This window comes from Chionomys nivalis, chromosome 18 (genome assembly GCF_950005125.1).
Source record: "Chionomys nivalis chromosome 18, mChiNiv1.1, whole genome shotgun sequence".
Taxonomy (NCBI): Eukaryota; Metazoa; Chordata; class Mammalia; order Rodentia; family Cricetidae; genus Chionomys; species Chionomys nivalis.
The window spans coordinates 30689579-30702968 of record NC_080103.1 but is presented as its reverse complement, the minus strand read 5'-3'; the positions used below and the strand labels follow the sequence as shown (position 1 = coordinate 30702968).

At 35.1% G+C, this 13390-nt stretch overlaps 1 protein-coding gene across 1 annotated transcript in view; it reads right to left on the bottom strand.

The window, feature by feature from the left end:
• The window catches only part of Dpyd (dihydropyrimidine dehydrogenase), a 764880-nt gene that overhangs the window by 564513 nt on the left and 186977 nt on the right, over positions 1–13390 (bottom strand). Inside the window, exon 5 of the mRNA XM_057794113.1 lies at positions 11905–12066. Coding sequence (XP_057650096.1) covers positions 11905–12066 — 162 coding nt within the window. The remainder of the gene's footprint in view (positions 1–11904; positions 12067–13390) is intronic.

Sequence of the window (13390 nt, the reverse complement as noted above, 5' to 3'; positions counted from 1 at the left end):
ATGACACATAGAGGAGAGAGAGAGAGAGAGAGAGAGAGAGAGAGAGAGAGAGAGAGGGAGGGAGGGAGGGAGGGAGGGAGGGAGGGAGGAAGGGAGGGAGAATATGTAACTTATCATGCATATTCTCACCATTCTCGCCCAAAAATTTGACTACCATGAGAAGTAAATGTGACACTGGAAAACATTCATGCTATAGGCACATCATAATATTTAATAGATTGCCTAACAGGTTGTCTATGTTTAATAAAAAAAAACCAGAAAATGAAAAGCTCTTTTATTTCTTTTTCCTAGTGACTGAGACATGCTACTTTTGTGTCTACCTGACCTCTTTATATCAGCCACTGAGACTAAATTCTGCCACTCAAAATATGAGTCATTTTCAGACTCTTCCACATAAAAAATGAAAGACCATTAGCAACAAAGACGAGAAAGCTCTCTTTCTCGGTGTGAGACAAATGGTTCTCATTGTGTTTTGCCATTTGAATTAAAATCCTTCAAACACTTTGCCGGTAATGCCTGTTTCCTTTCTTAAAACACAAAATTATTAAGGACAGACATAACTTTGATGTCATCTCTTCATCGCCTATACATAAGAGTATATTTTTAAGTTAAAACATTTGGTGATATATTTTGGTTGAGTGTCTATTTCAGGGTGGGGCATGCATGTACCATGGAGCATCTCACGTGAAGGTCAAAGAACTTTTGGAATTCAGTAATCTGCTCAGTAGGACTTGGGGATCAAACTCAGGTCAGCAGGCTTGACCACAACACTCTTTCTGTCTGAGACATCTAGCCAGTCACAGAGGAGTGTTTCTTTTTATTAACGAATTTTTCAAATGTTGCAAAATTATTTCTGATTATTGGCAATAATTTATAACTTTGAAAATTATAAATGCACTTTTCAGTGCTTTGGTGGACTGTCTAAACACTAAACAGCACAGATTTTCTTTCTTCTTCTTGTCTTTGCATTTGGCTCTATCTTTCCATCATGCCGATCTCAGGGACCCAGCCCACAACAGCACCATCCATAACAAGTATGTGTCTCCACAGCCATCTGCTGACTCTCTCAACGAGGTTTTGTTTTGTTTGGGACACGTAATTTTATGAGGATGTATAGGTGCCTGAGAGTGCTTAAGTATGTGTGTGTTCAGAAGACTAGTAAGAAGAGAAGAGTAAAAAGATTCCCTGGAATTGGTGTTATTGAAGGTTGTAAGTTGTCATGTGGGTGCTGGGAACTGAACTCAAGTCCTCTGAAAGAGAAGTCAGTGCTCAGAACCACTAAGCCGTCTCTCAAGACATTTACCTATTGTTTGCGTCAATATTTATCTTTTAATTTTATCTTTTTCAAAGGAACATTAGCAAGAAATTAAGTGTCTATGGTTTGTGATTTTATGGAGCATTAATAAAAATGTAGTTGAAATTTATTATATTTTCTTAAATTAAATTTTTTACATAATTTCCATAAAAACATTTAAAATACACATTGAAAATTGATGGTGGAGAGATATAGTTGATTTCATTTAGGGATTAAATAGATGCATATTTGTTTCACAATCAGTTGAGTGTTCTTAGCTTTATGAATTAATAATTACAAAATGTACTCTGATATGTTAAAATGTGGCCTTTATAAATTAACATTACATCTTAACAGACTTGAATAAAATATAAATTATTTTAAAATAATTGTTTATTAGTGACTTTCTGACAGTAGAATAGTATATTTGATTATTTAAGGAAGCATTTTGCCCAAAAGTTTATTATGTGAAGCTAATATGTGGTAAGCAAATAGAGCAGGATTCATGTGATATCTTTCTGGCTATCTTCATTTATAAGTGGAAAAAAAAGCAGTTTAACTCTAAGACATTAAATATGTCCCCCATAGTTTCTGGTTAATGGTATGCAAATAGAGTAGCAGTTTCTTAATAGTATTTAATATGTATAAATTTTAGCCCAAGGATATTTTATTTTAATATTTAAGAATAAAACTTCGAATATTCTTTTCAAAACTATAAAGTATAAATATTGAATCAAAATATGTTTGGGGGATCCCAATTAGAATTCATCACAAGGCAGGAGGCTCAGCATGTCAGAAGGAAAACAAGAGTTTACTCCTCATAAGTGTATGAACGAATATGTAAATGGTCAGTCCCTGATTTGTATAGCCTGAATGTTCAGATGACACTCAACACATGTCCATGCTCAGTATATTTATTTACAAATAACATCCCTGTCTCTACTGTCCTGCTCTGTTTCATTTTATTCTTTGTAAATTTATACTAAAGTAGCTTTTCTCTTTCAGCACAAATGGTGATATACATAGTTTGGTTCTACAATCTGACTGCTTAAGTCAAACCTCGATTTGCATCATTCTCTTGGTACAGGGTAATAGACGAAGTCCTTTAAAATATTTCATTCTATCTATTTAACTTCAAATGGAGCTAAGAGTATCACATAGGAGTATTATGAAGATTAAATGAATTACTCTAGTGCATATAACACTCTCATAAAAAGATTGGTCACACCACAAATAATGGTCACATTCTGAGATAGAGAATATTTAAATTCCAGTTGGCCAACATCGAACGGGCTACCCAGAGTAATTATTCCCAGTCAAATTCATTAAAACAATGGGTTTTGCATGAGTCTGTAAGAAACTACCAATTCCTTTATATGGGAATGAATGAGTGTTGGTGTTGCTCAGCATTCAGTCAGCAACAGGTAGGGTCAGGATTCTGTATTGTGCCTTTTGGTATTTTATAATTTAAATGTGCCTCTACAGATAAGATGTTGGAATCTAGCTTGCAATGACAGAAAGTAGAGATAGAAGGTGTCATTAGGCATGAGGGTTCGAGAAGGAGAAAGTTATTGGCACCCTGCTGAGTTAGTTTGGTCTTCATTAAAAAAAAATAAAACAAGATGAAAGCACCTTCCACAGAGGGGGCACAAAGCAAAGGCATCATCTAAGAAAAATAGGCTCCCATCAGAAACCAACCAAACACCTTGATCTAAAATTTTCCAGGACGTAACACTGGAAAGTCTGTTGTTTGCAGGCTGACAAACGGCACTGAACAGACTGAGATGCCAAGTCAGCAAATGTGCTGGTGTCGGACTGATTCGCCTTCATTTCCCTGGTGTTATATGATGAGAGTATCATCTCCTCTCTCTTTGCCAGCAGTGTATCTTTCTTAAGAAGGTCTGTGACAAGGACTTTGGGCCAGTTTACATTCATATTGTGAGTTTTCAGCATTGACGGTATATTTTGGATCAACAGCATTTTATCAAATGTGTCCACTGAATTGTAGTGTGTCTTTACATTTTCAAGTTCTTGTCAAAGCAAACATTTCCAATGGTGATGAAGTTCAGATTCTCAATTTTTTTCTTTCAACTCCATGGAGAAGCTCTCTGGCTAAGAGAATGTACATGCCTTATATACAGAATTGCTACAATGCAATCCATCTGGTTCAGGGTTTACAAATAGTACCTTTCGAAGATGTAGGAATGTAGACCTACATAAATGAGAGGAAAATTTGTTACCCAAGACATATCCTAAAATAAAAGGTACATTTACCTTGAAAAATACTTCACTCCTCCCCTTATCAGCACTACCACAAAATGAGTAAAAATTCTATCAGCAATTTATTATGAAAATCTAAGGAATCACTGATGTAACTTCATGGATCAATGGGTTTTTTTTATAATATCCTCTGATCATTTTGTTTATGGAGACTTCAACTCATAGCCACAATTCTTAATTGATAGTTCATACTTCTATGACTACAGTTCAATATTAGATTAAGACATGATGCTGGACATTTTAACTGCATGGTTCAATTTGACCCTTTACAATTTAAAAACAGAAGTATTGATACTTCAGTGATAAGCAATTTTACTCCCTCACAAACAAAATATGAGATGTAGGTTCATGACAACCAATGTTCTATGCATTGAGGTTTGTTTATGGTTTGAGAGTCCTCAAAACTTTTTTGTAAAAATATTTATTTTATTTTTCATTGTGTACATGGAGAGAAAAGGTAGGTATGTGCATGAATGAATGTGGATACCCATGGAATTCAGGTCACCTGGAATGCTGGAAAATGAACCCAGAAACTCTGCAAAAGCAATGCATGCTCTAAGCCACTCTGCCATCTCTCCAGCCTCCATTTCTGACTTTGTTGATCTGGATGAATACCTTTTGGAGCCTAGCTAAAATTCCTCTCTATGTTAGAGCATTGCCACACTTATTCCAACAGTACTCTATCCTTCTCTATCATTACTTGACTGCATTTGTCACCTTTACTTTCTTGCTATTTTGTACATCATGATATTCTTAGAATCCACACATGGATTCTTGGACGCAAGTTACTAGAGTTTGACTCAAGATGCCAGAACCCATGCAGTGAGTGTTACTGTTTGTCAGGAACAAGATGACAAGATGATAAAAACAAAAAACTGAGTGCAATAAGATGATGGACTGTAAAGATGTTTCTCTATTCTATTTATATGTGAGGATTATTTTGAATGTATAATTTTTGTGAAAATTAATAATGATTAATGACATGGGCAATGTTCTTTATAACCAAGAATAAGATTTAAAAAGCCAGCAATTGGAAGGGGTCTATATAGTAATGGACTTGTAAATGATATAGCAGAGAATTCTGCATTGAGCTGTTTTCAAAGACTTATTGTTTGTGGATCTTCATGATATCTGATTGTATGTTCTGGTTTCTTATTTTGTATAGTTTTATATTATTCCACATACCTGGCATCTTTCTTTTTCTATATGCACAAGTTAAAGATTATTTATCTACTCTATCTATCTATCTATCTATCTATCTATCTATCTATCTATCTATCTATATCCTTTTTGTTCAAAACACTTGTCATTAGCATAAAATTTTCCTGTAAAAATGGGGTCTCAGTGTCAACTCAAGTTGACTTCAAACTCATGTTCCTTCTGTATCTGTTTCATCAGCACTGAGTAACAAGTAGGTATCACATTGCATGACTAGACTTCTTTTTTTTTTTTTTTTTTTTTTTTTTTGGATTTTTGAGACAGGGTTTCTCCGTAGCTATTTGGTTCCTGTCGTGGAACTAGCTCTTGTAGACCAGGCTGGCCTCGAACTCACAGAGATCCGCCTGCTTCTGCCTCCCGAGTGCTGTGATTAAAGGCGTGCACCACCACCGCCCGGCTGCATGACTAGACTTCTGAAATCAAATTAAAACTTTTATTCAAATTGTCCTTATTATCTTTGCATAAGGCTATTCTGTTATGTTTATATACATTTATGAGTGGCATATCTTTAACAAGATTGTTTTATCTTTGTCTTTTATCAGTAATTTTTATATATTAGATTAATCTGTACATCAATGTTAACTTTAGCACATCAAAATGAGCTATTCACTATCTTATGGTCAATCTTTACTTTCATCACTGTTTTGCTGGTTCTTTGTCTTTCATTCAATTTATTTCTATCACTTTAAAAAAGACCCTTAGTAGTCTTTCAGAATGGTGAATGTCAAATGCCTTCAAAATGCTGTACTGGACAGATACTCTTCTCACGGCACTGCAGAAGTGAACTCCTATGCTGACAGGTACATGCCCAACACTCAAGCTATATGGGACTTTGTGCTTCTTTAGCCAGTTTTATAAGTAGCGAGTTTTATATCCTAGCTAAACATTATCCTAAGTTCTTGTTTTTAGAACTTATTTCAATTTGTTGATCTTTTAAAATGGAGTGTTGCTTTGTTTCCCATGCTAGGCTCAAACTCAGAAGAATCCTCCAAAGTGCTGGGATTACAAACAAGTGCCCACATGCCTGGTCAATTCTTAAAACTTTCTAACAGGGATAAGTGAGTCCAGTTTTCTACCATGTCTGATGCTTTTAGTACTTAGACCAATGTCAGCTATCTGCTTCAGAATCTCTGGGTGCTTATGCTAAAATTAGTACAGAGTAAACCAAGTTCCATCTTAAAGCTGAATGCTTCTATACCATTTTTGGTTTCAAGTTACATTCTCATCCTTTTCAGCTTTTTAGCTTATGATATGTATATTTATATTTGTGTGTATGTATATATTATATATAAATAATTCATTAATTATGTTTTTATCCTTCAGTGTAAAATGAATAATCTGAATTTAATTCATAATGTGTCTGAAGGAAACAATTCATGTTAACATCATATCTTTGTTTTGCACAGTATAAATGTTCATCTAATGTATCTATGGAAACTGTCTTCTTTTAAGTAGTTAAAATTTAGAAAAAAGCAAATACTTTAAAACATGCAGTTCTTGCCTGTGGTAAAGTCAATAGACCCCAGGTCATATGACCTTATGTTATATTTTGAAGCTCTGAACTCTAACATACCACTTTATAACAAATTGAATATTGTATTGCAGCTTAGGTAGCCTTATTCATTCATAGAGCTTTGCCATAAGTCATCATGTAGACACTGAAGAAATTTACAAGTTCCCAAAGGATTTGCATGAAAAATGTTACATGTGTAGTGGTATCTATCATGATAGTAGTCCATTCTAGTGGTATTATATTAAAAAGAAAGGAACAAATACAAGGAAATTCCTAACAGATATTATTGTATTTAGATTCCAGAAAGCTCCATTTCCCTAGAGTCAACTTTATTGATTGCATTACTTTATACTATTTTCACCTCCATATTATTTTCCTAGAAATAATTCACTGTGTGTGTGTAAGTGTGTGTGTGTTGATATTAGAAGAGTTCACAGTTATTGATCATAATATTTTAAACAGGTATTGAATAGCAGGATTTGAATTAAATAATGAAAGTTTGAAATAGCAAGGCACATGTGTGATCTTATTAACCTAACTACTATTCTTTAACCCACTATTTGTAGATTATCTCAACAAGGTATTGGTCATAAGCATTGGTTAAATTATCTCTGATCACTTAATTTTAAATTATATCCATGAACTAGCCTGTTTTATTCCCTAGTTTGCCAAACTATATCATCAGTGTGCTAAACTTGCTCATTAATTTACTTGGCTATCACAAAATCAGACATCAGGCTTTCAAATTAAAATAAAAAAATAAGAAAAACCAGAGGTTTGGCACCCCTCATTACATAAGGCCATATCAAGTTTGTACATTGGAATTTTATTTAAAAAAATGTGTAATTTTTAAGATAAGACACTCAATTTTCCTTCATTTATTTCTTTAAGTGTGTGTCTGTGTGTCTGTGTGTGTGTGTTTTGAAACTCCAAAAAGCCTAGCTTTTCCCTGGCTGAAGAATGATACTTAAATGGTCAAGAGAGCACCAGAAAAGAAAATCAGTTGAATGTGTTTATTGGTCTTATTAAATCTATTTTAATATTACTGTGATAGCAACCTATCTAGCAGAACTTAGAGTTGTAAGGTATGATGACTAGGACATGTGAGACTGATGACCTGACTCACCAAGTTCTGTAGGTGCTACTTGACTTTGGATCTAGAAAACCCGGATTAACATAAAGCCTGTTAAAATCAACTAGAAATGTTTTCTAGGATAAATGAGAGACTGAAAACTACTGGAAAGAATATAAAGTTCTAGCTTTCCTAGACAGGCTTAGAGTTGTGGACGTTGAATATTTTCATGGAGTCTTTTGTATAGAAGGGAGATAACATGAGTTTTGACATGATTTCAGGGCTTATTCTCCCTAACCCAAAACCACATCAGTGGATTTATTTAATTTATTTAATATTAACTGTTATTTCAATCACTTTGGTCCTTTATAGTGTCTTGTCCAAGATGCCAAAACAATTATATGGCATGGCTTGTTAGTCACCAACATTTTGAAGCCTGATATCACAAAATGAACTTACTGCACAGTGGCTGGACTTTCTCCATCTATGTTTTTCCACCAACATATCTACCTACCTACCATGCAAATGACACAAAGCTTTGAAAGTTAAACTTTTAGCCTCAGAATCCTAGTGAAATGTGTAGCTTCCTGTCAGTTCACCCTGAAATAGCAACTCTTGGTAGTCATTGCTTCCTGAAGTTCTACCATGTCTCTATGGACCTAGAGTTTGTACAGTTTATGGTTGTTGTTGTGTAATATACACATTATCTATTCAGTTCATTGTTAAACCTTGCTTAAGCACAGAAATTTATAAATTGCCCTGAACTTGATTATATCCACACCAAATCAATACTGCCAAGAGATTTTATGGAGCCTATATTGTTAAAGAATTCTGGTATGATTACGAGGCTCTCTGCCTTCTACAGACAGAATAAGAACTCCCCTGCACATGTAGCTTTCTCCTCACCTGCTCCTCCTGCAGACTTTGCTAAGGTGTGATTTACCCCTTTTCCAAATTATACACCTAGGTGTGAATGAAGAGGCAGAACAGATAGATTCTGTCAACGACAAAAGACGACTAGAGAGTTGATATTTGTAAAAATAATTTACAAGTTACAGGAAAAACAATTCTGGAAAATGTTATTTTTCTATTTAGTTTGTTTTCCTAACCTTTGCTTAATTTGGTAGAGAAATATTGATTTGTATTTCTTAAAAGGTCAAAATCAATCATTTTGTATCAATCAGAGCAGGAAATCATTTACATCACCATTCACTTTGAGTTAAACTTCATGCCGATAGTTGAGTCACTGGTAAAAAGAGGATTTTGCCCTTCCCATATTTTTAGCAAGTAGTCACAGAATTGATGTTTTCTGCAACTTTTTAACAACTCAAAAGGTTGCTATATTTACATGTAACCAGTCTTTCTCTGTTCTACCAGTCCGAAATAATGTCATGGAGATTTCTTAATATTTAAGAAAGTTCAGTCTAAGCTACCAAAGTTCAGTAGAAGAGTGGGAGGAGTGAAAATACAAAGATGTCAAGACCATGATGGGGGCACCCACTGAAACAGCTGACCTGAGCTAATGGAAGCCTTCGAACTCTGGTTTGACAGTGAGCGAACCAGCGTGAGGCCAAACTAGGCCCTCTGATTGTGGGTGACACTTGTATGGCTGGGGCAGTGAGACCAGGATTTATCCCTACTGCTTTTTGGAATCCATTCTCTCTGGAGGGATACTTTACTCAGCCTAGATATGGGAGGAGGGCCTTGTTCCTACCTCAAAACAATGTGCTAAACTTTTTGACTTCCTGTAGAAAGCCTCACACTCTCTAAGGTTGGATGGGGGAGATGGAGAGAGCAGAAGAAGGGGAGGGAATGTGAAATGGATTTGGCATGTAAAATAAGAAAAGATAGTTTTTTTAAAAAAAGTAAAATTAAATAAAATAACAAAGTTCAACCTGTAACTAAAGCTTGTCCCTAACTTGCTCTTATACCTAAATTAACCTGTTTATATTAAGCTACTTTTTATTATGTGGTGTTACCTCTCTTTCATCTTCCACCTCTTGCTTCCTCTTTGTTTCTCCTTGCATCTTCTGCTTCTTGATTCCTCCTTCTATTCCTTTCGCTCCCCACCTCTACCTCCTGCCTAGCTACTGACTCTTCAGCCCTTTATTAAACCAACACAGCAATCTATCTTCACACAGTGTATGAATGCCCAGAACATTTAAGTAAACCCCATTTTAACATAGTAAATATGGGACTTTATAAAACTGATCAATGTAAAAAAAATGAACGGGGTGCCCTTATATGCAGTTTCCATCACAGTCTTTTATCTTTTTTGATTATGAAACACAGGGTTTTTGTTTGGTTTGGTTTTTCATTTTTGTTTTGTTGAGAAAGCACTTTTTTGTGTAGCTTTGGGGTCTGTCTTGGTGCTCTCTCTGTAGCCCAGGCTGGCCTCGAACTCACAGTTCACCTGTGTCTGCCTCCTGAGTGCTGGGACTAAAGGCGTGTGCCACCACTGCCTAGTTATGAAACACAGTTTTAAGGAAATAAAATAGAATGACACATCCTTTTTACAGTTTCTTTATCCATTTAAGATGAATTTATAGACACTCCTTATTTGTACTCGATTCTTTATTAGGTAGGGCTTACAAAGAACCCACATGTGTGTACACGTGATTTTCAATGAATTTCTGATGACTTCTGTATAGCAAGGAGGACAATGTGAAAGTCCTTACAAATAAAGACTCTATGAAGTAGGAGTTTATTAAAACTCAGTAAGAGTAGAAAAGTCATTCACATATTCATTCATATTCTCTCTTCTCTGTCCCTTCTTCTTTCCATTCCTTCATCTCTCTCTCTGTGTGTCTCTCTATCTCTGTCTTGCTCTATCTCTCTCTCTGTCCCTGTCTCTCTCTCTTTGTGTGATTGTCTTCCTCTCTGACTTTCTCTTTCTCTCTGACTCTCTCTCTTTGTGTGATTGTCTTCCTCTCTGACTTTCTCTTTCTCTCTGTCTCTCTCTCTTTGTGTGATTGTCTTCCTCTCTGACTTTCTCTTTCTCTCTGTCTCTCTCTCTTTGTGTGAATGTCTTCCTCTCTGACTTTCTCTTTCTCTCTGTCTCCCTCACACTTTCTCTCTTTCTCTATCTCCCTCCCTCACCATCGTTTCCTTCCTTCCTCTTTTTCCCTTCTTTTGTTGCTTTCTCTTTAGTTCTCTATTCTCCCCCTCCTTGTTTTCTCTACATCTTTCTGCCTCTATAAGCTTGTCACATTCATGTCCAAATCCCTGAAAAACTACTGCTAACAAATCATTTTGTTTAGGCATGTCAGTTCAGTTCATTCACATACTGTATGGGTCTTCATTTGCTGTGATGCATTTTGAGTAAGCTCATCCTGGCTTAATGATAAAGCAATAGGCTCCCCCAAGAAATATGGAGAGGAATCCAAGTGAATCTCCTCCATCAACTATGGATTCTCCCAGGTTGTAGAGATTATCCCTTGCAGTGGTCAGGTAAGCCTAATGCAGTTTTTAATTTGGTAAGAAAAGAAATTAAATCCAAGAATTTATTGCATCAACTCACAACCTCAAATTGTTTCCATTTTCTTATTCCCAGGGGTCTTTCCTCAGAATTAACCTGCCAGAAAGCAGGAAAGGAATAACACTGATTTATTACTAAAGGCAAAGAGTGACTTAAGCTTGAGGGATATTATGGGGAAGGCTCTAAAGGGAAAGAGCACATTGTGTTTAAGTTGACACAACCAGAGAGGTAAGTCATTAACTAAAAGTCCAACATAGACAGACATTTAATTTAGTCTTCTAGCCAACTAGTCCCTCAAGATTATAAAATCTTACTGTAACCTCCCAATAAGCTGATCATTTAAATGATACATGAGAATTGACTTGCTAGTTCACTTCAAACAGGAGACCCCAGAGAGCATAAAGATGTCCCAGAGAATCAGTCATTTACAAAGGATTTATAAAAGAAAATGCCAGGACCAAAGTTTATGTGACAAATGACAGAAAGCCACATTTCATTTCATTAAACATTTTTCCGTGCAAATAACCGAGTAGCTTTCAATCTATAAGCTCACATAATCTAATTATCTTCTTAATGTTGTTAAAGAATATTATTCCATTTCAGGGTTTTTTGAAAATTCCCTAACCTCTATCACTCAAAGAATAGTATGAAGTACTGCTGAAATATATTTCTAGGCATAAAGATCAAAGCTAGTTCCAGGGGAAATTATCAGTTAAGGAATATAGCCTTTTTTCCTAATAGGGTCTCCACGCTACACTTCAATGTGAAGTTAATGAACAAATTCTATTTCTAGATCATCCAATTTAGATATTTTCGGTTTAAGTTATTTTAATAACCTGCTGGGATTACAACTAATTTGACATATGGTTTTATAAACTTTCATTTTTATAGCCAAGTTTTGTGTAAAGATTCTGATTTCAAACAACACATTTGTAACACACACACACACACATGTTGAGTATCATCACAAACCAAGAACTTCAATTATTTTATAAACTTCTGGCTTTGTAGTAGTAGGAAAAAATACTGCAAGTGTAGCTGTTACATACCTCGGTAGCAAACTGCTGCAACCCACCAATATTAATCGGTCCCTCTTCTGCAGCATGCAAGTTGCATCCTCCCACACAGAGGTCAGAGGTTGGACAAACCATTCCACAAGTAAGACCAAGAGGATTGTCAGAAAAAATCATCTTCGCTGCACCATAGTAGTTCTATAGAGATAAAATAAAACCAGAGCTTGTATTAAGGCATAGCGTACCTGAGATGTCCATTTGTGGCATTTTATTTTTTCTGGTAAGTAACAGCATTGAGGCTCAAGATTTCAAGAGGAAAATGAGATACATATGCTGTGAAATTGTTCATCATCAGGAATCTGCCCCATCACAAGAAGAACATCATTCGCATGAGGAACTTTATACATGTGTATTAATAAAAAAGTAGTTGATCAATTTCAGATTTAACATTTAAAAGACCATTATTTATAACACATTATAGTATATCTTTATAACTTTCTTTAAATTCTTCTTTATGTTTTTAATGAAGGAACTTTGGAGCATTGCTAGACAAAGGGTATACACATACAGATAGATAGATAGATAGATAGATAGATAGATAGATAGATAGATAGATAGATGATAGATAGATAGATAGATAGATAGATAGATAGATAGATAGATAGATAGATAGATAGATAAGATTGCCATTAGGACTATAGCAATAACAAAAAGTTATATTCAGTAAGTTTCCATATGGCTAAATAAAAAACAATCAGAACTCTTCTCCTTGTTCTAAACAGTACTATTTCAAGACACTCTGTTGACTGATGTTCCTCAATTGCATCCTTTAAGTGGAGATCCATATAGGCACTTAATACAGGAATGGACTCCTGTCTATTCCTCAATCAATTCATTCCCCTCACTCATTCCCTCATATCTGATGTCTATAAAATAGCTTAGGGTTTGTCTTTTGTCAATAACTTTGTAACATGATTTGTTCAAAAGTGAGATAACCTGAATTATGACCTAATATGTATAAAAACATTGTTTTAAAAAAATTTGTGTAAACCAAGACAGTCAAGAAGAGCCTAAGGAGAGATATCACATAAACAAAATACAGTGTCTTGAAGCGAGTCCTGCAAAAAAATAAAGAACATTAGAAAATCAAGGAAATTCAAAAAAGTGGAGATTTTCATTAAAACAAAATCGGTATTGGGTTTTATGGTTATAATAAATGTGATATTCTTGCAGATATGCATGCATACGTATACGCACACATACACACATAAGTGGATAAGGGAACTACGTGCAGATCCACGTCACTGCCACAGGTTTCCTATTTAGTCACTTCAGTATTTCCCCACCACTTTGGCAATCCTTGATTACTTCTGATCTTCACTAATAGCTCACTGTGGGAAATGTCCAGAACTCAATTAAGAACATTCTAGACTATTAACATCAAAAAATAAATACCTGGTCATTAAGTAAAAGTGGTAAGTTAAAGAAACATGTAAGTTGAAGAGACCAGAACGACTAAAAT